At 44.8% G+C, this 25,370-nt stretch overlaps 1 protein-coding gene and 1 non-coding gene across 9 annotated transcripts in view; one reads left to right on the top strand and one right to left on the bottom strand.

The window, feature by feature from the left end:
* The window catches only part of SCUBE2 (signal peptide, CUB domain and EGF like domain containing 2), a 67,986-nt gene that overhangs the window by 27,838 nt on the left and 14,778 nt on the right, over positions 1–25,370 (bottom strand). For 5 of the 8 annotated variants that reach the window (XM_061440845.1, XM_061440842.1, XM_061440844.1 and 2 more), the window contains 12 exons: positions 20,769–20,894; positions 17,450–17,566; positions 16,652–16,741; positions 12,203–12,319; positions 11,155–11,277; positions 7,312–7,428; positions 5,710–5,832; positions 5,180–5,296; positions 4,853–4,939; positions 3,079–3,183; positions 613–768; positions 7–213 (listed from right to left, as the gene is read on the bottom strand). In XM_061440845.1, the coding sequence (XP_061296829.1) occupies positions 7–213; positions 613–768; positions 3,079–3,183; positions 4,853–4,939; positions 5,180–5,296; positions 5,710–5,832; positions 7,312–7,428; positions 11,155–11,277; positions 12,203–12,319; positions 16,652–16,741; positions 17,450–17,566; positions 20,769–20,894 (1,485 nt within the window). The remainder of the gene's footprint in view (positions 1–6; positions 214–612; positions 769–3,078; positions 3,184–4,852; positions 4,940–5,179; positions 5,297–5,709; positions 5,833–7,311; positions 7,429–11,154; positions 11,278–12,202; positions 12,320–16,651; positions 16,742–17,449; positions 17,567–20,768; positions 20,895–25,370) is intronic. The other 3 variants (XM_061440846.1, XM_061440849.1, XM_061440848.1) reach the window with 3 other exon arrangements.
* On the top strand, positions 12,549–12,621 carry TRNAG-CCC (transfer RNA glycine (anticodon CCC)). Its single transcript has one exon. It is a non-coding gene; the product is annotated as a tRNA-Gly (tRNA).

Raw genomic sequence — 25,370 nt, 5'->3', positions numbered from 1 at the left:
ACTCACCACACTGGTTTCCTCCATGGTCCTGGCCCATTGCACAGGACTCTATCTGGCGTTCAGATGTTCGGGGAGACTTTTTAGCCACTTCAAGGTTCACGCCTGAGAGCTGGAGGTGCAGCTGCTCCCTGTGGGCAGCCTTCCGGAGAGTGCGGATGGCCTTCCGGAGCCGCTTCTCTGTTCGCTTTACGATGCAACTGAGATCACAAGACACTGCAGAAACCAGAGAGTGCAGTGGAGGGGAGTTCAGGCTGCTGTACGTATCTGCTGGACTATGTCTAGACCGACTGCAGGGCATACCAACACTCACAGCCCCCTGCAGACAGCATGGGGAGAGACATGGAGCTGGGCACCTAGCAGGCTGGGCAGCATTTGATTCAAACAGAAATTTGTTGGCCAAAATGGTAGCTTTGAGTTTTGATGAGGCAGATAAAATCATCAGGTTCCAAACAAATTCAGTGTAGTTTGGGGGTAAACAAACAAACAAAATAAAAACAGGAGATACTTAAGTGAATGCACAATTTCCCCCCACAAGAATGATGAAGAGCAAAAGGCAAAGAAACAGGAGAAAGCTGTAAGAAGCCTGGCACCAGAGACTATTTTCAAACCAACCTGTCACCTCCTTTTGGTTAGTTTCAAGCTCAAACTCAACAGTGATAAACATTTCCTTAGGGGCGTTCGGTCGGCCAGGGCCTCCTGGGACTTGCTTGCCAGAGCTGCATGTAAGGTTTGCGTAGCGGAAGCTCTCTTTTACTGAGCTGTGCTTCTCTGTATGGAGAAACAAAATTATCGGAAGCCAAATCCTGGCAAAGCACTCAGCTGAACATTCGCTCAAACTCTGTAAACATTTCATTAGAACAGCTCTCTGGGGACCAGATGATTAACTCCAGATGCCAAGACACTGCAAGCCCTCAGCCTGGAGCACGATGACACTATAATCTTGAAGAGCCAGTATTGCCTCCTATGTAACTTTACTATTAGCTCTCGAAACTGATTTTCATGAACAGATGCTTGATGTTTCTGAATGACCAGCCACACATGTGGAAGACTGGAACCAAAGGTTGTCTTGCCTTCCTGACTGGTGGTTTGCTAAGGTGCATTCATGTTCTCAGGGTTCATTTCTTTAAAGCTGAACTATGATGCCTCAAGCAGGGGCTGAGTCTTCAAGTACGGAACGAGCATGAGAGTAGAAAGGAAATTAACTCCTGCTTTCAGGCAAACTGACCTTGGAGTAATTCCAACTCAAAGAGAAAGCTGGAAAGCACATCAACAGTGACGACTCATTTTGAAATAACCAGGAGCAATAAATGGCACAAAGATCAACAGATCCAAACAGTCATGAAGGCACACAGGACGGGAGTGAAGGTGTTATGTAAGGCTTTGGACATGCTCGTTTCTGACCCTCACTCCTCATTCCATGACTTCCAGTGAATCTTTTGACTAATGATTGTTAACCAGAACCAAAGAGCAGATCCACATACTATCCATACAATGAACTAATCTCAACTGAACTGATGAATTATCTGTATCATATTCTTCTCTTAACATTATAAGGATGTTCAAATCAGCAAGGCATCAGGGTCAAAGGAAGGAGAAGGCAATTAATTTTTCCCTAAAGATCCATCTTACCTCTCAAAAGGCTCACTTCAAATCTCAAACTGGATAGATGTTCATTTTGAACCTCTTTCACTTTCTATTTTCTCATATCTATTAAAAAATTTTTTTTATTTTGAAGTAAGCTTAGATGTATAGGAAAGTTTCTGAGAGGGTATTCAGAGTTCTCACATACTCTTCATCCAGTGTTCTCTAATATTAACATCTTATATTTACATGTATCTTTATCAAAACTAAGAAATTAACATTAGTATAATATCATTAAATAAACTAAAGACCAAATCTATCTTTAAATAATGCTTTCACCCTCTGATTAAAAGTATAAATGCTCACTATTGGGGAATTTGGAAAATTCAGCAAAAAAATTAAAATCACTCAACATCCTTCCACCTAGATTTAACCCACTAATAAGGACATGGTGAGTTTTCTTTGTTTTTCTTCTACTTATGCTTTTTTTTTTTTTTTACACAGTTTAGGTTATATTAGATATACAAAATGTGACTCTTTTTTTCATCTTTATTATAACATTTTCTAATGTCATTAAACATTCTTTGAAAACCCATAATTAACAGCTGCATAACATTCCATCAAGAAAACCCATAATTAATAGCTGTGTAATATTCAATAAAATGTTGCTGCTTAGTTGATAAGTTGTGTCCAACTCTTTGCAACCTCATGGGCTGTAGTGCCCAGCCTCCTCTGTCTGTGGGATTTCCCAGGTAAGGATATTGGAATGGGTTGCCATTTCCTTCTCCAATTCCATCAAATGGAGGTGCCCAAATTAATCTTGGTTAGTTACTTAAAATAGGCAGCCAGATGTGACTACAGTGACTATGCTTTTATTTGTTTGTATGATTTATTTGAGGGTAGACTAGGGAAAGAACCCTCCCTAATACATGAATCCTGATTTTTCTTTTATTCTCTAAAATTATTCTATGAACTAATACTGGAAATGTGAGCTGGGGAGAAAGAGGAATGTTGGATGCTGCTCTTTCCATAAAGCCAGGTCTACTTGGCAAGTATTTGTTCTGCTGAAGCCAATGGCATCACTGCCTCCAAAGATGAGATCCAGCAGAAAAGCTGGATATGATATTTTTGTTCACCAAAGATGATCCTTTCTGAGCCAAACCTTTTTTCATTTCTTTGGATTATATTTTAAGCAAACTCTAAGATCTAGAAATTTTAACCCAATATGATCACAAGTTACTAATGCATCTTAAGCCCATATTGATTGCTATTAACTCACAGATTTCCCCAGAGGTTCACCCTCTGTACCCTGCAAAGGAGGTCCTAATGTGTAACCCCAGGGGCATATGGAGCTGCCAGGCAGGGGTCTTCTTCCTCTTGAGAAGAGAGTCCATAGAGAGTCTGAACCGTAGGATCCCATCTGAAGGGCTCTGCTGGCTACAGATCCCTTCCCCGGCATGCAGACACACTTCCTGCACCAGCCGTCTGATTCCATACCTGGGAGGACTGGTCGCAGACCCTCAGGAAACAGCTCAGCCTTTTTCAAACTACATTTGCCTTCATTTAGCTTAAAGGTTACACTTGTCCTGATGGTGGCGACATCTTCAGAAAGAAACAAGTGAGAGATGTTACCTTTGGAGGCAAAGGAATGAAAATCCCAGCGGGTCACAGCAAGTTGTCCATTGCTGGAAGCATACCCTGAGCCCCTCTCTTACACTGAGACCAAGGAAGACTGGGATCCGGGGGCACCCATGACCCTGGGATGAACGGCACCAGGAGCCTCCTAAGAGTTACACTTGTCTCTTCATCTAAGATGAATCCAGCGCTCAAACATAACAAAGGAAGGGCCAAAAACAGCCTCAGCAGTGAGATGAAAAATGAGGTCATTTCTGTGCCTTTCCAAGAAGGAAGGCCAGAATCCCCCAGTTCACATTTGGACAAGACAGTGGAGAAAAAAGGACAGGCAGGTTCTCCTCAACAAGCCCGTCCTGGGAGGGCAGGGCTGAGGGAGCCACCATTCCAGACAAGGACAGCATCACTAAACACGGCCAGGACTCTCAGGGTCTGTGAGGGAGCAAAGGGCCTGCTGTGAGGGCCTCACATAGAACGTTCTGCTCTCCTTCCACAGGCAGTCTTAACCTTGTGTTGGACTCTGGAGCCAATGACCAGGATTCCCACTCCAGCCCTTCGATTTGTGATGAGAACTTGAGCAGGTTACTCAGTTTCCCTAAGCCTCAGTGTCCTCATCCACAAAACAGACAGTCCCTACACTACTGAAGCCGTTACGAGAACTAAATGAGGTAATGCAAAACAACAACAACAAAATGTTTAGCCTACTGTCTGGTAACTGTTAATGATTTGCTTGCCCACCCTTAGGGCGGCCTTAATTTCTAAGTGAAACAGACCATAATGTTCCCTCTGACTGGGTGTAAGCATCGCACAAGAAGAGCAGTGAAGGGCAATGCTCAAGACTGGATCCAGGCTGCCTGGTCAACATCCTGGCTCCGCTAGTGTCCCATCTGACTCACTTTCGATATGCTACTTCACCTCGCTAAACCTCAGTTTCTTCATCTGGTTAATAAAAATAACAATAAAATAGCCCCAGAGGGCTATAGTGTGGATTATAATAAATCAGCTCGCACATGTTTTAACTGCTCCATCAATTCAACACAAGCTGTTATTATCATGCTCTGAGCTTCTATCTTTGCTTAAATGCATAGTATGGACATCTAGAACCATTTCCTTATTTAGATATTCTCATGACGTCATCACAAACCTGTCTAAATCTGGAAGAACAAGACCTCTGAAGAGCTTCAAAGGTTACTCTTTGTCTTTTGATAAACCGAAAAGGGTTTGGGCTTCTTTCTCTTGACAGGATCCTTGCTCCCTTGTCATGCTCATGTCTCCACCAATGCCAGGCACCCCAAGTACCTGTTTTTTCCTGCTGGGCCTCTGAGGGGCTCTACGGTACCAGAAGCTGGGGAGACCCGAGTCTCCTGGCCCCAGAGCTACACGGCCCTCTGCCCAATATTATGACCCACCAGAGCTGCACAGAGCCTCCTGACAGAGTGGACACTCAGTAAGTGTCTGCTATGTGGTGAGTCAGATCGCAGGCACCGAGGCTGCAGGCAAGAACATCCTGTAACATGCTCGTGGCATCAGAGAGATTAGGAGAAAAGAAAACAAAGCCAACACCCAAGAACAGCACCCCACAAATGAAGCCCATCGAACACAGTGAGCCCCAGAGACAACACGCAGATTTGGTAATTACCCCCGAAAGCGGAGTCATTTGATTTTTGCTGTTTGTTCCTGAGAGGAGAGGAAGAGCCGCAGGTGACAGAATAGGCCTCTTGCAGTCCTGACAGACAGAAGGTGGGTTGTCAGCATGTGGGCGAGATTACAGGCTCTCCTGCCGGAAGCTCAAGTCCGTCCCTCCCCCCGCTCCACGTGAACCACTAGAAAAACCCCCAGAACACAGGGTCTCAGAGCACAGGCCTCCAGGGGCCAGGGAGCAGCTGGTCAAATACTTGGAAGACCTGTGAGGGCTTCTAACACCTAGAGCCAGGAGGGCCTGGCCCCGGGCCTGGGACCCACTCACCTGGAGAGAGGTGAATGCCAGAGTGACATCTGAGGAAGCACCTGTCTCCTCCACCACTTTTACCGCACTGCAGGGACACGTGGGGTGACAGGCTAGTGGGCAGGCCCCCCTTCACTTCTAGACAGGACAAAATGCAGACACTTACAGAGAGAGAAGGACACTTCCTGGTGAGACCAGGCCAGCTGACTCCCACACACCAAAGACGCGAGCGAAGAAGGCAGCGCTGATGCCCAGCCCAAAACACAGACACTCGCTTATTCCCCACCACCCGCCCAGGGTAAAGGAGCGTCTGGTTTACTATTCTTTTCATATGGAAAAGCAAACAGAAGTGAGTTCCAACCTACGCTGAAGCACAGAAGGAAACACCAAAGAGCCTGCAAAGTATCTCCTGTTTTTGAACTATTTAAAGATGGGCTGCTGCAGCTGAGGGCAGGAGAGTTCAGTCGAGGACTGGCCGGCACACGCCGGGTCCAGGGGGGCGTGGCGAGAACTGCTGGGCTGCGCTGAGCCTGAGCCGCAGGGACTCTTACCCACACAGTCCTTTTTATTCCAGTGGAGCTTGTACCCAGAGTGGCAGTGGCATTCGTAGCTGCCCACAGTGTTCACACAGACCTGCTGACAGCCTCCGTTGTTGACGCTGCACTCGTTGGTGTCTGGGAAGTAAAACACTCTCCTGTCACAGCCGTCTGTCGCTGACCCGGCTGACAGTATCCCTCCATCAAGGAAGAAGCAGGAGGGGAGTCACGTGACTGAAACTCACTAAGGGAACGTGCTGATTGCCTTCAGAACGTGCACCTGGCACCAGCTGACCCCCTCCCCATTCAGTGGACTTCCTGGCAGGAACCTCACCAGGATGATCTCAAGTTCCATTCTTGACCAAACAGTTGCCCCAACGAGCACACTGAGAAAGGGTCACACTCTACTCAGGGTCCAACTCAGCCACAGCACAGGCCCCTAAGTTAAAACTCCACTGTCTTCCTGAGTTACATCCCGAGGGAGATAGAGAGAATGAGGATTCTCCACTTGATAGTTTATAAAGTTAGGGTATAGATTTAAAAAAATGCCCATGTGCCACAACTAGAGAGTCTGTGTGCTACAATGAAGACCTAATGCAGCTAAATAAATAATAATTAAATTTTTAAAAATAAAGCAGTTATGCTGTCAAAATTTTGGCATTAAAAAAGAAAAATGATGTGCACTAATCCCCATCAACCTGAGACTGAGTCCAAGTTGGAAGGTGACTCCAACTAAAACGCAGATACATATTCATATTCAGGAAACATTTCCTTGAACTTTCTTGATGGACTGGAGAGTATGTCTTCAGCCATGACGGGTATGTTTTGAAAAGGGGAAGAGAAACAACACTATTTATGACAAATTACTACTATCCATTCTTCCTAAGGACATAGGACACAAGGATCGGGTAGGAAATACTTAGATCAGTGGTTCCCATATCCTCAAATCTCCAAAATCACCTTGGAAGTCTAGCCATTTAGAATCAGAATCAGAATCTGCATTCTCAAAGATTGCTAAATGCATCTGATGATTAGAGGGCGCAGAGTGACACCAAGTCTGACTTGGGCTATAGTCGACTTGGCCGTAAGATCATGAGACATCAGAAGATGTTGCTTCAAGGGCTCAGAGCAGGGAGATAGGGTCCATGGTCCCACTTCCAGATGAGAGGCCTGCATGAAGACCAGCTCAAAGAGCTCGAACCAAGCCCCACAGCCAGCCCCTATGCACAGTAAGACTGTGGGATCAGCTGGTGCACCGCCAAGCCTCTCTGAGGACTGTGACTTTACTATCTGTTGGGAAGTTCCAGCAGACAGTGCATCAGCTCTTGAGAGACCCTCCATTCTCTGAGTACAACAGCATCAATAAAGTCCATAAAGCATTCACCACTGAAAGAACTCAGCTCTTTTCTCTGCTCCATCTCACACTTGATGAATTAAAGGGATCAATGTGAGAAGATTTCCCATAGCAGATGCTTTCCTTGAACTGAGGGACTCCCTACTACTGTTAAGTGACGGGTATGTCCAGTCCAGCTCCCAAGGTAGAAAAATTGGCCCTGATCTCAGGAAACCTTAGGAGTAAGGCCCAGCCTTATGTGACTCTAGAGGGACTCTGCTCACCTCCGCAGTGGGTAAAGCCATAGAGGGTGTACCCTTCGCTGCAAGCACATGTGAAGGTGCCCGGGTGGTTGATGCAGCTGTGGTCACAGGTCCTATCCAGAGAGCATTCATCCACATCTGTAATTGTCAAAGGGAGAGGGGAGCTGAAACTGACTCTGAGGGACAAGCGGAGAGAAAAACACGCTTCTAAGAACACTAGTTGCTGACCAATACAATAAAAAAAACAGAGCAAAGAATTATCTATCAGCTCTCCCTGCTCACTTGCATTAAAGAAAGTGTTAAGCAACCCACAAGAAGTATATTCACAGCCAGGACCCTTATTTCCAAGTGCTATTGCAAACTAAAAAGCTCAGTGGGTCTCTCTCACCCATGCTTATTTGCAGGGCTGAGCAATTCAAGATACTGAAATGAAGTCAAGTGAAATAACATACCTAAAAGTGAAAGAGAAGTGAAAGTCACTCAGTCGTGTCCAGCTGTTTGTGATAGCAAGGACTGTAGCCCACTAGGTTCCACCATCCATGGGATTCTCCAGGCAAGAATACTGGAGTGGGTTGCCATACCCTCCTCCAGGGGATCTTCCCCACCCAGGGATCGAACCCTGGTCCCCCTCAATGCAGGCAGATTGTTTACCATCTGAGCCATCAGGGAAGCCCTAACATACCTAAAAATGGTTGTAAACTATTAAGGTGCTGCCTGTGCGCCAAAGCCTTTGACTGTGTGGATCACAATAAACTGTGGAAAAATCTTCAAGAGATGGGAATACCAGACCACCTGACCCGCCTCTTGAGAAACCTGTATGCAGGTCAGGAAGCAACAGTTAGAACTGGACATGGAACAACAGACTGGTTCCAAATAGGAAAAGAGTACCTCAAGGCTGTATATTGTCACCCTGTTTATTTAGCTTATATGCAGAGTACATCATGAGAAACGCTGAGCTGGAAGAAACACAAGCTGGAATCAAGATTGCCAGGAGAAATATTAATAACCTCAGATATGCAGATGACACCACCCTTATGGCAGGAAGTGAAGAGGAACTAAAAAGCCTCTTAATGAAAGTGAAAGAGGACAGTGATAAAGTTGGCTTAAAGCTCAACATTCAGAAAACAAAGATCATGGCATCTGGTCCCATCACTTCATGGGAAATAGATGGGGAAACAGTGGAAACAGTGGCTGACTTTATTTTCCTGGGATCCAAAATCACTGCAGATGGTGACCACAGCCATGAAATTAAAAGACGCTTACTCCTTGGAAGGAAAGTCATGACCAACCTAGATAGCATATTCAAAAGCAGAGACATTACTTGGCCAACAAAGGTCCGTCTAGTCAAGGCTATGGTTTTTCCAGTGGTCATGTATGGATGTGAGAGTTGGACTGTGAAGAAGGCTGAGCACCAAAGAATTGATGCTTTTGAACTGTGGTGTTGGAGAAGACTCTTGAGAGTCCCTTGGACTGCAAGGAGATCCAACCAGTCCATTCTAAAGGAGATCAGTCCTGGGTGTTCATTGGAAGGACTGATGCTAAAGCTGAAACTCCAATACTTTGGCCACCTCATGTGAAGAGTTGACTCATTGGAAAAGATTCTGATGCTGGGAGTGATTGGGGGCAGGAGGAGAAGGGGATGACAGAGGATGAGATGGCTGGATGGTATCACCAACTCTATGGACATGAGTTTGAGTAAACTCCGGGAGTTGGTAATGGACAGGGAGGCCTGGCATGCTGCGATTCATGGGGTCTCGAAGAGTTGGACACGACTGAGCGACTGAACTGAACTGAACTGTGCGTTATTACTATTCTATTACTAATTGGTAAAAGAGCCATAGTAATGTTATAAGCTATATTCAATTAAAAAGAGAAAACACTTGAGCTGGAGATATCTCTTTTGGGTCTAGCCAGAATTTGTCTTCTGGCCCCAGGAGACCAGTTGATCCTGAGCTTTAATGCCCTCCGCACTACAAAAAAATAAAAAAAAATGCATTAACATTAACATCCTCAGTAATTTTCTATTGCAGACCCTGAAATGTGGTGCTTAAGCACCAAACTAGATCCTTTTGGCCAATCCTTTGGCTTTGTTCCTCCCTCCTGTTTCAGTCCCTGGAGACCCCTCCCTTCCTGGTTCAGCATGGAAGCCTCCTTGGCTTCAGTTAAGATCATGGAAACTAGCCTCAGGAGGCTGCCTTTGTCGATCTAATCATCTCTTCTTCCCTGGTCTGTTCTCACATCTTTCCCGTACGCTGGAATTTCAGTGTTTCACTTCCTCAACTCTTGGGAAGATTTTAACAGTTATGACTTGTGTCCCCAGATGGATAGACCAGGACCAGGGCAGGACTCAGTGCAAGCCAACTAGACCATTGCTAGATCCCTTTTTCAACACCAACTGTGCCATGAGAAACTTCGTTAATAAAAAACAAACATTTGGAAGGAATTGGAGGAATGAAAAACAAGAAATAAAAAAGGGCAAAATCTTACAAAATCTCTTCATCCACTTTTTCCCAGAAGTCCTGGAAATTTCTTCAGCAAGTTTGTTCTGTGCAAATATTTGTTCTACCAAGACTGACCAGTGAAAAATGAGAAAAAGTCTATTTGCTCTGTAGCAAATGATGTCATTCTATGAATTCTGTTATTAATATCAGCCAGTTACTGAGAATGTGGGTTTGTTCGGTAGCTAAATTTGGCTGCTCACAAAGGGCTCTTGCTTTGCCAAAAATAATGAGATCACTTTTCTAATTCCTTTTTAATGTGTTTACACAGCTTAAATAGTATTTCTTGCTCTATACATTATGAAACATCATATGGAACAGTAAATTTTCTTTCCAAGTCAAACAGAAGAAAATCATGCAATAGTTATCTAAAATGAACTCGCTGACTTTAAAGGGGGCTTATGAAGAGTCTGACAAATTATGTATCAAGAAGGAAAAAACCAAGAGAGAAACTTAAGATTTTAATACTGTAAGATTTTTTAAAAGTAATGTTGCATCTTTATTATCTGAAGTGAAATCAGATTTTTTTTCTGATTTTGATTTAATTGTGGGACTTCTAACCAAATAAGTTAGGCTGTTCTTATTCTCAGAAATGAAACAGGAATAAACGCCAGCACATCTTTCCTGGGGGTTTCTTTCTGCATGTCAATAGGGCATAAAAGGTGCTCATCTGGAAATATAAATGATGCCCCCTCAACCCAAAACAGCTTATCGCTGTCCAAAACAATTATTAATATCAATAACAGCTACCCAGAGAAGTTCCCTTAAGATATCCCTTATGTGGGAAGAATGTGTCTGATAAGGGGTTTGACATCCTGCCCAAGGACTGCCCAGCCTCTCCTCCACTCAGTCCCCTCCCTCCCTCATCCCCTACGCTTGCCCCAACACCAAAGGCTGGTCATTCAAACAAGGCCTATAAGAAAGGGACCAATTAGTTGACCCCAACTTTTTGCTGAGAAAAGATATGTTAATTAAATCAACATCGCTTTGCACCAAATTTTGTTAGGAAATCCATAACACTCAAGGAAGTTTTAGAAAAGGGAACGTATTCATCATCTCAACCCTAACACAACCCTGCTTGCATTCTGTGATCCATTTCTAGCAGCAAGCTCTGGGCTGTAATCACACCACACAGGTTCTTTGAGGTGTTCTCTAATCATCAGCAACTGAATTTCCAAAATATACCTGTGAGCTAACTCATGTTTGTATTTTATCTAACAGATGAAAAAAGTGAAGCACAGGCTGGAGGCTGGATTAACGACTCCACTTGAGAAGCCCAGTGAGGCGGTCTCGGCCCGAGTAGGGTTTCATCTTCTCCAATCCAACCAGTGGGCACTGCAGGGCACAGCTATGTTTCAGCACATACCTTGGCAAGACTTCTCATCTGTTAATAATTTAAATCCCTTTTTGCAGCTGCAGTCAAAACTGCCCACGGTGTTTCTGCAGAAATGATCACACCCTCCGTTGCGCGTCTGGCACTCATCAATATCTGTAACAGGCAAGCATCGGCAAATCAGACAGCGGTACTTGCCTTGTTAGCCACAAATCCCTGAAGTGCTATTGTGTGTGCTTCGTTATTCTCTGAAACAGAAAGAGACCCATAAAAGCATTTAAGGATGTTTACTGATGTTTTCCATCTTACACACCTTCTCTTGCCTGGCTTAACCCGTTTTGAAAGACAATTGCCTCATACCCTGGAGAATTCGGACTTACGCTGCCCTTCTCTTAACCGGCATTAAGGAAACAAATGGAGGGAAAATGGGGATGCCCTATTACTCTCTCATGCCTGCACTGGTCTCTCAAGATGAGATGGCTTCCTTTCCTATACTTCCCATTCCAGTTTAACGATTTAAACTATAAGGAACTAGAATATTTGTTTTGGCAAATTACATAACGATTAAATAGCCTCAATGCTTTTAAATGATTTCTGATACTTGATTAATCTTATATTTTCTGTTTCATCTGGTAACTGTTTATCTACTTTTTTAAAATTACATTAAAGAACGACGCCTTTGTACTCTTGCCCATGAAATACTAAGTCACTGGGGTCTCTATTCATTACAACATGTTGATGGTACATTCATTAAGTTCTCTGGATAACAATCTTGGCTATTATTTATGATAGGATGATATTATCTCCTGGAAATGAATGTTTCCGTGAACAACTGCTTTTTTCTAATAAGGCCACTGCCTGAAATGGATTGTGCCTGTAGAAGCTGACCTTCTCTACAGTTACTGTAATTAAGTCGGTTCTAATTAAGCTTCCTCAATTATAACCTTCTACTAGCCTAGGGAAGAAACGCTTCCTTTTGATCAATATGAATCATAAGCAAATCTGGAGTTGCTCAGGAGGCGTGGAGGGGGAGAACTGCCTTTACTCCCCCAGGTGAGCTGCATGGAGAGGCCCAGGCTACCTTTACAGGTCTTTCCATCCATCTGGAGCGTGAAGCCGACGGGACAACTGCAATGAACCCCTGTTGAAGTATCCTTGCAGGTGCGGTCACAGCCTCCATTGTTGACAGCACACGTTTCTGCCAAGGAGGTAAGAAAGAGGCAGTTAGCTTCGTAGAGAAGTGCTGACACAGCTGGGAGGAAAGGGACATCCGTGCAGTGGTAATACTTGACAAAAATTCATGAACATCAGGGAGTGTGTGGGGTACTCACAGCCATACCCCAAGTCTCTGCCACCCACAGGTGAGTTAGAGGAAGAGCAAGTGCAGCTCTTCCCCATCCCCTCTCTGCATAAGTGACATCGGGACTTCCCTAGTGGTCCAGTGGCTAAGACTCTGCACTCCCAATGCAGGGGACCCAGGTTCAGTCCCTGGTTGGGGAACTAGATCCCGCATGCTTCAGCCTAAGATCACACGTGCTGCAACTAAAAGACCTCACATGCCACAGCCGAGATCCAGAGCAGCCAAATAAATAAGTGCCATCTCCCCAGGAAACCTGACAGGATGCCAGGGGGACAGACGCCCTTGCCAACCTGCTTTCCTCTCTACTGGCAGATGTGAAAACACTAAAAGTTCCTGGCAGGTGTGAAGACACGAAAGATGTGAAGACACTAAAGAACCAAATGTTCTTTAGTGAAGACACTAAAGAGGCTGAGTATGACAACCTCTTCCAGCAGGCTAGATGTGAATGCAGAACAGAGCCAAGGGGGATATCCCTTCCTTTAACCTGAACCTTCTCTGTTCACTGTGTGTTATGGGCAAAGTGAGAAAGGGGAAATATCACCCATCTCAGCCCTTCTCTTCCTGCAGACCAATGACTTCCTCGGCAACTGCCCAGTAACTCAAATTAGAAGTTTACCTTTCCTTGGAAGGAGAAAGACCCATTATGGCTATGTGAAAACTCAGCTGCAGTTACTAAATCGTATCTAACCGTTTAGCTTTGCATTAATTCCAAGTAATACACAAACGCATTCAACATTCATTCAACTGTTAGCATTTAGCTACCAGAAACTGACTTTACACCCAAAACTACTTCTTTTTGAAGTCTTGGAGGACAAACTTAGTTCTGATTAAATATGACAGATAGAACAAGTATGTTTATCTCTGTTTCCTCTCCAAACCTCACTAAAAGGAGAGTAAATAAAATTTTAAGTGTAAATCCTTAAGGACAAATAAAATAGAAAATAATAGATGAAAGATGTCAAATCTTCTGGAAGTAGCATATCAATGGAGGAACGGTAACTAGCAGTTAAACCCTGGCAGTCTGCAGAGAGATGCCAACAAGTGGTCAGCTCATGTGAGCCACAGAATCCCAGAGGGGCTGGGGAATTGGAAGCACTAAAGTTACTCGAGAGGCAGAGGTAAGGATGGAGTTAAAATATGAAGACTGATTTGAGAGTCTGTATAACAAATAAGCCCCCAGATGGCCATCTTAATTCCATAGCCCATAGTTCATCCCTATTCAGGCTAAAGCAGATTAATATAGTCTCTGAAAAAGTCAGACCAGAGAAACCCTGGACTCATGGGCACCAGAAATAGCAGAGGAAGGAAGGGGAGATGCTGTCGGGTGAAAGTCTATACTGTGAAAAGAGCGATCTCTCACTTTCATCCTCTGTCTCCCTATTTCCTGGGACACTGGCAGCCAAGCCTAAATAACCCCAGCAGGAGACTGAAGGATTCCTCTCCAGTTAAACTGACCTGCCCAAGTAAAAGACTTGCAGATACTGGCATTTGAAGATCTCCAGATGAAATGACTAAGCCACTGCCTAGTCCACCAAGCATAAAGCCCACCAGTTGACAGATTATCCAAGTGGCTTTTCAATATTCCACTTTTAAATATGAAAAGTCAGCCGAGGATCACCAGACATTTCAGGAAAGCCTCTAGTATGAAATAATACACCAAGTCAAACAAACACCGGAAAAGGAATCTGGGGAAAACAAAGCTAATACAGGGGAACGATAGAGAAGTTAGAAAATCTTATCATTAATTTCCTCAGGGAGGTAAGAAAACCATCCATGAAATAAGAACAAGTTCCAACAACAAAATACCAAAGTAAAGTTCTTAAAAAATTAAAATATGAAGGCTGAAATATAAAAAGAACTCTATAGAAAGTTTAGGGGGGAAAATGAAGGATCTCCTAGGAAGTAAATATCAAGAAGAGAAAAAAGAAGTAAATTTGAGGAGCAAACCAGGAGTTACAATAGTCAACTAATAGGAGTTTCAGAAAGACTGAGAAAAGTAAAGAAAATTATTGAAAGAAAAATAAAAGAAAATTTCTTGGAACCTAGGTATGCGAATGTCCCTCTTGAAAAGGCCTACTGAGTGCTCAGTATAACAGGTGAGACAAATTCTTCAGTGGGGGACACTGTCATGAAATTTCAGATCACCAGGGACAACGTTAAGACCCTAAAAACACCCAGAGAGAAGCTTTCATAGGTTTCACACGAAGAATCAAGAATTAGACTTCTGGAAAGAACACTGAATGTTCAAAACAACAGGGCATTATTCAAAACTCTGACGGAATATTCTTCCCAACTTTGAACTCTACTAAGCCAAATTCTTAAGAAAGGGGGAAGGTGAACTATAAAGGCATTTTCAGGTGTGCAGAGTTTTAAAAAAAATCTCTATCTACCCTTGCAAACTAACAAAACAGAAGCCATGGGATCCAGCAAAGCAGGAGCATGGGGAAGGGAATTTCCAAGTGGGTGCTCCAGGAAAGGCCAAGATGACAGATATGCAACTGGCCCAGGAATGAGGCCCCACTGGAGCAGGGTGGAAGCCTCAGAAGGGACTTTTCTGTAAAAAATGCAACTGGCAAGTTATCTGCTGTATTTGAACACATTGTAAAGGGTTTTAGAGGTCTGCCAGAAATTTGGGGAAAAAAAAAAATGGTAAGAGGTACTAAGAAAACTAGCTTCCCTTACAGCTCAGTTGGTAAAGAATCTGCCCTAATGCAGGAGACCTGGGTTCAGTTCCTGGGTTGGGAAGATCCCCTGGAGAAGGAAATGGCAACCCACTCCAGTATTCTTGCCTGGAGAATCCCATGGACAGAGGAACCTGGCAGGCTATAGTCCATTGGGTTGCAAAGAGTCGGACACAACTTAGTGACTGAATAACAACATATTAAGGGTATGAGGGAGTCTGTGTGTGTATTGGGGGAGGGGGTCAAAAGGGAGCTTAACAACTTAATCCTCTGTGGTAGGAAGTCAAAAACTACTATTTAAAACTGATGCATCAGGGGAATTCCCTGGCAGCCTAGTGCTTAAGACTTCGTGCTCTCATTGCCTAGGATGCAAGTTCGATCACTGCTCAGGGAACTAAGATCCCATGAACCCTGTGGTGAAGGGGTAAAAAAAAACACCTGACATCAAGAAATAACTATATACACTTCCCTTTTCAGAAATGTGGGGGAGGGTAAGTCAGGAGAAGAAGAAACAACCAGGAGAATTAAAAATTGTGGCCACTGGCAAATGGCAAGTTATGAGACAAGGAAATGATCTATTTCATTATAAGTACTATTAAGTACTAATTAACTCTTTAAGGTTTTTATATTATTCATACATACTGTTCTAAGGCAATTAAAAATAATAATTTTAATAGGGCAGAGCAGAAAAGAGCTCAGAAATGTCACCTGCCTGGTAACCAACAGCTGCTTAATATCTTACCTGACCGTTACATCCAGAAGCTATCCAAAGATCAGTTTCATTTAGGTCAAGCCAAGCTTTCTCCAGAATAATAACATCAAAGGAGCTGCTTGATTCCCGCCCCACAGCCAAGGCTGAGTGTCTGCTGTCTGTGGCCTGCAGCTCCAGCGGGCCTGCTGGCAGACCTTCCTGTGTCCCTCAGCCAAGTGCCGCTCTTCTCCATTCATCTCTCCTGCCATTAACACAGCTGAGTCTGAACTAGAAGACTCAGTGGACAAACACCCAGCCAAAGTGCCATGCTAAGCAGGGGCTGCCCAAAATGCCTCTCTCTTCATAGTTACTCAGAGTGGAGGGGATCTGACATGTACTGACCACCCACTAAGTCCCAGGCAGTGGACTCTGAGCACTTTGGCATATTATTGTCTTAGCTGAGCTTCCTGATAGCCCGAAGAGATCAACTGTATTACATCCATTTTAGAGGAAGGCCAGGACACAGTGTTTCCAAGTCCCAAGTCTGGCAAGTTTCAGACGCTAACCAGCTACGCTGACAGCTGAATCGATGTTCTTCCCACTGGATCAGGGGTCCTGGATGGTGACTTAGCAACAGCAGTGAGTGGAGAACAGACACACCTCAGCTGGACAGGAGCTGCTGACTCCGGTCCAGCTGGTCTGGGGCACATGGCCCCAGGTTCAGTCCTGAGGCTGTAAGTTGGGGACGGAAAGGGACAATGCAGTGGCTGGGCTGGTGGGTGTGTGTGAGGCGCCTACCCATGAGCAGCCGCCGTTTCACCCGTTTATCCCCATCTGCCACGGACGTGGTGTTGCTCTCCATCACCTCCAGGGCAATGTCCTCTCGCTCTGCAAGAGATGCAAAGAGCACAGTTCTCAGACTGAATGAGTCAGATTGTTCATCCCCAGCACAACCACTTCCTTGGAAATCCCAGACACGAGAACAATGTGAGAAATGTGACTCTTTGCTCAAAAAAAACATGTTGCAATGAGGCTCTGTGTTACATGGCCACAGAGCCTTAATAGACATTAAATACGGGAAAGAGTTTTTTTTTTATTATATTGTACTGACCACAGACCCTGGGGAATGCAAGCTTCAGATTCACTTCAGAACCCCTAGTTCAGGACAAAAAGAATCTTGGATCAGGGAACCTCTAAAATGGAGCTAGCAAAGGACACATCACGATGGACAGGGCAGGCATCCAGCCATAAGCATGCAACTCTGGCTTCTGCTGACGGCAAAGGCCACCCTGTCATCATGAACAGCTCTCTTGGGAGGTGACCAATCTCCAGAATATCAGCTCCGGGAGCAGCCTAGTCCAGGAAAGGAACAAGGGCTCTCCAAGTTCTCACAGGGAGAAAAGGGCCCCCATTCCAGGTCTGGAATACTGCCCCTGCCCCATGTGAAGCAGCATGGAACCCGCTTGAGGGCAAGTGCACTGGCAACACCCTACCTCTGGTTCTAAACACTATTAATAGTTAGGGTTTGGGTTAGGGTTGGGTTAGTGGCGAGCAGGCTGGGGAAGACCCTAACCCAGCATTGGGGTCACCATTCACCGAGGCAGCTCCTCCCATCCGAGTGCATCTTGTACCGAGGATGGCAGCTACACTCTGGGCCTTCAGCGGTGTCTTCACAGGAGTGCTGGCATCCACCGTTTCCATGGTTACAGGTCACTAAGAGAAAATGAATCGACACATCAAACACTGAGATGTCCACACCTGGGGCTTTGTTTCCTCCAAAAGAGCTCTGATTCTCATTCAGGAGGTCTTTAGGCACCTAGCATGTACTAGGGACTGTGCGTAAAAGACCCTTGACTCAGTCCATATCCCTGTCTATGTGAGCAAGCAGTCACAATAAGACTTGTAGAAATGCTGAATGACAGATCTGAGCAACACTACATAGGAAGACAGAGATGTGAAGGTGAAGGGAGATTTTCACCATTTAAAGGAAATGATACCAAAGGATTCTAAACTAGTGCTCTGCTCTATCAGAAGAAGTACTGGGACATTTGGAAATGTTATCACGTTTTATGTCTGGAACAGATGGTATTTAATTTATACGTATATGTTAGGATTTCTCTCATCAGATTACATCTGATTAGTTAGAAGGGAGGGTAATCAGAGGAAATGATGACTCTTCGCACACAGTTAATGCAACATTAACCAATAATTACAAAGACTGTGTATGAACACATTGATAACAAGCCAAGGAGGGGAAGAAAGCCAACCACAAAACTATCTATTCATCAAACTGAACAGTGGTTACCTCTGGCAAAGGAAATGGGAGTGGGGGAGGGTTATATGTTTCTTTGGACTGTTTAAATTCTTATACAGTCATTTTTAATTTTTTAATTTAAAAGAACTAAATTTGTGCTGTGAGAAAGAAAATGTTCTGTGATTATAGCTGTGTAATAATTGCATATGCGTATCAACAACTAAATAGGAATATGAGAAAAGCAAAACAGCTGGATTATGTGGTGAAATTCTGGGTTTTTTTTTATTATTTTAAGTTTTATAATATTATCTGAATATAATCTTATGGTATTATTTGAGCAATGATATCTTTAAAACATTTTAAATCTTTACAAATAAACTCTCAGGTAGTCTACTGGCTCCTGAAAGGCTGTAAAATGCTGAATCTCATCCACAGGTGAGTCTCCTGCAGAGACCTGGGTCTTCTTTTTGAGGATAGCTGTAGCCAGTCCCACTTTTAGGGGCTTGTGAGGCTGTCAGAACCTGCTGATGGTGATGGTGGCATAAGCCCTAGATTGTCAGGCTATGAGGCCGTGCTCTGCTTTGTGATGGAGGTATCAGAGAGAAGTCTCACCAGCAAAACTGTCTATCTCTATTTTTTTTTTAATATTTATTTATTTGGCTGCACCAGGTCTTAGTAGTGGCATGTGGGATCTAGTTCCCCAACCAGGAATCAAACCTGGGCCCCCTGCATTGGGAGTGTGGAGTTTCAGCCACTGGACCACCTGTCCAGTGGCTTCCACCACTGGAAGTCCCTGTCTCTCCATCTCTTAACCACGGAGGTCTACTCACTGTAAACAACCAGCCCTAGCAAACTGCAGGCATCTTCTAGGAGGTCCGTGACTTTGGGCATGCTGCGTGCATGCTCAGTCACTTCAGTCGTGTCCAACTCTTTTTAACCCTATGGACTGTAGCCCGCCAGGCTCCTCTGTCCAAGGGATTCTCCAGGCAAGAATACCAGAGCGGGTTGCCATGCCCTTCTCCAGGGCATCTTCCTGACCCAGGGATCAAATCCATGACTCATGCATGTCCTGCATTTGCAAGAAGATTCTTCACCCACTGAGCCACCTGAGAAACCCCAAAATGTAATAGAGGTGCATGTTCACTCAGTCATGTTCAACTCTTTGAGACCCCACGGACTGCAGCCCACCAGGCTCCTCTATGGAATTTTCCAAGCAAGAATATTGGAGTGGGTTGCCATTTCCTCCTCCAGGGAGGGAACCCACATCTCATGTATCTCCTGCATTAGCAGGCGGGTTCTTTACCAGCTGAACCACCACGGAAGCCCAATGACTTTGGGAAGAGTTCCTAAAAGGAAACCCTCACTGTTTCCTCTGGCATAAATAGTGGTTTAGAAACACCTTTAATGGTGGTCGTTTCCTGTTATCCGTCGGAGCTCTTATTGTGTTTCTTCATCCCGAGGCAGCTGCATCTGGACTGTGTACACCATGTACTGACTCATCCATTACATAAATGTGTATTGAACACATCCAGGACAAGACCAAGAGGCAAAAGTAAGACAAAATCCCTGACTTGGAGAGGTTCATAGCTGGGGGAACAAACACATAAACATACAAGTCAACCCACAGAGCCACGTGCTATAATTGAGGAATAAACAACACTGCGGGAGGCAAAATACCAACTGGCGGCCTTGTCTGAGGCCATCGGGGACTGCCTCTGAGGTCGTGTAGCATGGTGATTAGGAGCACAAGCCTTACAGTCAGGCTAGATCTATGTGTGAATCCTACATTTGCCACCTGCTCCCTCTGTGACCTTATAGCTTTACCTTCTCCACAATTTTCTCAACTTGGCTCATAAGGTGATGCCTGTAAGAATTAAATGGAATATGGCACCTCTTTAGATAAGCCTTTGCACATATTAAATGCCCTCCCAAAGTACCTATTATCTTTTTCATTATTAGAAGTTAGGCAGGATATTAAAAATTGAGTGAGGACTTTTCTGGTGGAACAGTGGATAAGAATCCACCTGCCAATGTAGGGGACACAAGTTCAATGCCTGGTCTGGGAAGATCCCACATGGTGCTGCAACTATTGAAGGCTGTGCACCCTGGAGCCCAGTGCTCTGTAACAAGAGAAGCCTCTGCAATGAGAAGCCCGAGCACCACAAAGAAGAGTTAGCCTCTGCTCGTCACAACTAGAGAAAGACCCAGCACAGCCAAAAATAAGTAAATAAATATTGAGTGAGAATTCACCAAGCCAGGAAGGGAGGAGGGCTTGGAAAAGCCTTGAAGGCATGAAAGAATGGGAACTATCTTCCAAAAGCAAGGAGTTTGGTGTTTGGAGAAAGGAGGTCGGTGAGGCTTGTACAAGAAGCAGGAAGCGGGTATCAAAGAGTTGCCAAATGAGGAAATTTTATTTTATTCCATGAAAAGAGGGAGACCTGTGTCCCAGCATTCACATTCCTCACTCCTGAGTGTGAGCTCCTTCTGATTGGTCCCTTTAGAAACATCATTGTCCTTCCCTACAGGAGACTATTCTCTGTATCCCACGCCAGCTGCCTTCCCTGATGTTTCTGATGCTGGGCTGCACAAGACAACCTCTGGGGTAGGATGGCTTGGGGTTCCCAGGGTGCAGGGATGGGCGGGGTACCAGTCTGTACTTACAGATGCAGTCTCTCTGGTTCTTGGCCAGCTCAAAGCCTGGCCTGCACTCGCAGGCGACACTGCCCTTCGGGGCCTCCATGCAGATGTGACTACAGCCGTGATTCTTATTCATGCAGCTCAGACCCTCTGCAAAACAGCGGCATGCAGCCGATGACCAGGTTGCACCAGAATCCAGAGCCCCGGAGTGTCTGGAGGGGCTGGCAGGCGGGCCACAAACCTGCCTGCCTGGGTGTCCATCAGCCCCACGTTTTACAAGAATATGTCATTCATATCAAGCCAGTTAACAGAGATATGAAAATTTTCTTATGTCACCCAAAACATAGGATGTTTCAATTCTCCAAAAGAGATAGGAGCCTACTCAATACACTTAGAAAAAAGTACCCACCAGAAGGGAATTCCCTCGCAGTCCAGTGGTTAGGACTCCACGCTTTCACTGCAGAGGGCCTGGGTTCAATCTCTGGTCAGGGAACTAAGATCCCACGTGGTGTGATCAAAAAATTTAAAAAAAGAAGTACCACTAGGAGCTCTCTGTTGGGTGTGGAATCAGAGCCTGTGGACCCCAGTAAATCTTATCTCTGCCATGCTATTACCCACGCTGATCAAGAATGCAAACAGAAAAGGAGAATCTCTCTACAAAAATCTGCAGATAGACAGGTGAAGATTCTCAACCTTTTCACAGATTCTTTTTGGGGGGCAGGGGAGCACTATGCTCTATGGTGTGTGGGATCTTAGGTCCCTGACCGGGGATTCAACCCAAGCCCCCTGCATTTGGAGCACAGTCTTAACCAGGGAAGTCCTCCTTTTCATATATTCTCGCAGATGATTTTCAGAAAATTTCAACCCTCCTCTCTACCCCCACCAAATCCACACTCTGGAGGTGACTGTGATTACTTCTGTATTTTGGCATCACCCCGTGGACATCTGCCAGGGACCTGTCTTATGTGACCTCCTTCAGTTAGTTCCTGGGCCCTCCCTCAGCAGGCTCAGAGGTCAACAGCAGAAAGAACAGAGAGAGACCCCATACATGTGGTTTCCTTGAGCTGCTGTTAAATCCCTCCCAGGTAAACTGTAATTTTAATTAGGCCTGATCTTGTGGTAAATATGGTGGGAAGGGAGTTATTTTCCTCGATGGTTTAGCATGCATCTATCTAATTGATGGGGTTGCAGCAAAGCAGACATCTGTGTGGTTTGCCAGCATCATGCCTCTTCTCAATACCAATTCTTTAGGACTCTGCCACATCCTAGCACTCTGCAGGAACTGTTATCACACCCAAGAGTATTCTCAAAACCTCTCCCTGGTTTGCACAACATTAATAGGTATGTCATATCTTTTTTTCTTATTCATACTGTTCATGGGGTTCAGTAAGAGACTTTATTTTCTTGGGCTCCAAAATCACTGCAGATGGTAACTGCAGCCATGAAATTAAAAGATGCTTGCTCCTTGGAAGAAAAGCTACGACCAACCTAGACAGCATATTAAAAAGCCGAGACATTACTTTACCGACAAAGGTCCATATAGTCAAAGCTGTGGTTTTTCCAGTAGTCATGTATGGATGTAAGAATTGGACCATAAAAAAAGCTGAGCACTGAAGAATTGATGCTTTTGCACTGTGGTGTTAGAGAAGACTCTTGAGAGTCCCTTGGACTGCAAGGAGATCCAACCAGTCCATCCTAAAGGAAATCAGTCCTGAATATTCATTGGAAGGACTGATGCTGAAGCTGAAGCGCCAATACTTTGGCCACCTGATGCAAAGAACTGACTCATTAGAAAAGACCCTGATGCTGGGAAAGACTGAAGGCAGGAGAAGAAGGGGACAACAGAGGATGAGATGGTTGAATGGCATTACCAACTCGATGAACATCAGTTTGACCAAGCTCTGGGAGTTGGTGATGGAGAGGGAAGCCTGGCATGCTGCAGTCCATTGGGTTGCAAAGAGTCAGACATGACTGAGCGACTGAACTGAACTAAATAGGTATGTATTCATGTGATGGTTTTTTGCATTTGTGCAATGTAACTCTAAAACATTTTTAAGAGTAGGGATTTGGTTCTCATTGATTCTCCACTGACAAGACATTTTCTAATACTGGAAGTGGCACTCTTTTAACATGAGTACAAAAAGCTTTCATTCGAGTTCTCCAGGATCCAATACTGCTCTGTATTGTGCCCCTAAAACCTTAGCCAATTGGTTCTAATTAAGTCAAAAGTCATTTCTCTCCAAATCTCACCATGGGACCCATGGGTCTATGCTTAACTGGAATGATTGTTTTAATACAAACAGATGTCATTTCTATTCCAAAAGAGAGGGCAATAGCTAATACATCTCACATTCTCTTAAAACCTTCTTGTTTTTTATCTGACAGTTATGAGCTGTTTGAGCTCCAGCACTCAATCTGCTGGAGGTGGTTGGGATCCATTCATCCGTGCCAAGGCCTGCTGTCAATTAACACAGAAAGAAGCTTGCACTGGGTCAGGGGGGAGCTCTCTCTTGGCTTGGGCCGGTGATTTCCGAAGACATTATTTTCTCCCAGTACTAAGATGGCACAGGAGGTGGGAGATGCCTCCAGGAAGCATCCTGTCCTCCAAAGAAGGCCCACCCAGCATTACAGTTGTTCTTGGATCAGCAGGGCATTTACACTAACAGGCTCCAGGAGCATCTAGTGGTAAATGTAAAGTGCCCAAGAAAAGGCAGCAGTAGAAACATCATTTTCCTTCCCTCCGGGAGACTATCCTCAATATCTCATGCCAGCTGCTTCCTGATGTTTCTGATGCTGGGCCGCACAAGATGGTTCCCAGGGTCGGGAGTGAGGGGAAGTACCCCAAAGCACATTCCCATACAAATCAGCTGCTTCTTCCTCTTTTTCTTTTTCATTTCATTTACAAGTCTGTTAAGATGTTTGCAAAATGACCTTTACTGCTTCTCAGAGCAATTCATTTGCACAAGAAATATTTTGTAAGAACTGACTGTGCACCAGATACCATGAGGATGCACAAAGAAGTTGCCCCCTGATGTCACATCATACCAAGCAAGACCTAAAGTTACCAGAAGACACTGAAGGTTTAAATGGCTCTGGAAATGCTAAGGGCTTTTTAAGAGGGGCCCCCGAGGCTTTTCAGAGTACCCTGACTCAAAACAAGGCCACTGCTAGGGTAGGCAGATGGACTGGTCCAAACTGGAGGACCCAGCTAGGGTCCTGGCTATCCCAGAAACTGCCTGGACAGTTATGTTTAGGACTGTTAGTTCACCAGGAAGGAAACAGCTCAGAAACCTGAGAAATATCCCATTCTGGGGGACCCCTGGCCCAGGGTCTCACTGAAGTATATTATTGGGAACTGAATAAAAATAAGCCTTGCAAATAGGGCAAGACAAGGAAGAAACAGATCCTGCTAACAGCATGGCCCGTTACTCACTAACCTGCCACCTTGCCCACTACTCTAAAAAGGCAGCGGTGCAAACATCTAGAAATATTCTCAGAGCGGACAAAACAAAAGAGGAATGCTCATTTTGAGAGCCTGAGCACCCATGAATAGGGACAAAGGCAGGCTGGGGCCATGTGTCTCTCTCCAGCCTACCCCCATTACATGGGTGAAAACACACAGTCTCTTTACCAGAACTTTGGGGTCTCTAAGGATGAAAAAAAAACACACAAATAGCTTGAGTTTCTCTCAGAATTAACTAGTATGATCCCTTATATTAAAGAACATTTAGCATATAATTATTAATAACAACATTGGTGACTCTAGAAAATACTAGCTTGCAGTGTTTACCTTCTTTCAACCATTTTTAAAGGATCAGCTGTGGGTTTTAAAGCCTATTTTAATATAGATTTCAGGAGTTTAATGTGCACTTCGAGGGCATCCTAGAGGAATACTGTTTACCGCTGGCTCTATTTGGAGAGTTAAAACCCTACAATGGAAGCGGGCAGCTGCAAACTGCTCTAATCTGTGGGCTCACGCCACCATGAATTCACCCAGCAGCCAGGTTGAAACACAACAGAAAATCACAGAGTGCTTCCAGATCACAACTCCAATATTTGGACTTGGGTTTTAGCCCCAAACAAATATCCTCATTTTAAATACTCTTTAGGGGTTCTAAGAATGTCTGAATCGTAAAAAATTTAGAAAACACAGACTGTGGAAAGGAACTGCTCTTATGGTCTTGCAGTCTGAGGAGCCTGTGTCTGTAATCAGTCTGGGGACTTGGGGACAGGAGAAAGGGGCTGAATCACTGCTCTGGAGGAGTGAGGGTAAGAGAAGGTCTTAATCACTGCCAGTGGCTTCACGAGAGGTGGGACCCATACTGGGGGTGTTCAATCACAGCTCTACCTACAGGACCACTAGCTCTACCTCCTGCCACCTGAAGAGGAAGCCAGAGGGACTTTCCAGGAAGCAGCTTTGAGCAACCAAAGGGGAGGGGCCCTGAGATCAGGATCATCCTCGTGCTGCTGGCATCTTAATTCAGCCTCGGACAAGAGGTACCTCTCACGGAAGAGTCCAGAGAACCCCACAGGGAAAACGAAAATCAAACCTGCTACTCAGTCAAGGGCTACACCTAAATGAGATAAGAGATCACCTGATTAGAGCCAGGGGCTATGAGTAACCAG

This window comes from Bos javanicus, chromosome 15 (assembly GCF_032452875.1).
Source record: "Bos javanicus breed banteng chromosome 15, ARS-OSU_banteng_1.0, whole genome shotgun sequence".
Lineage (NCBI taxonomy): Eukaryota > Metazoa > Chordata > Mammalia > Artiodactyla > Bovidae > Bos > Bos javanicus.
The sequence above is the reverse complement of the archived record's forward strand: the minus strand, read 5'-3'. Positions and strand labels throughout refer to the sequence as shown.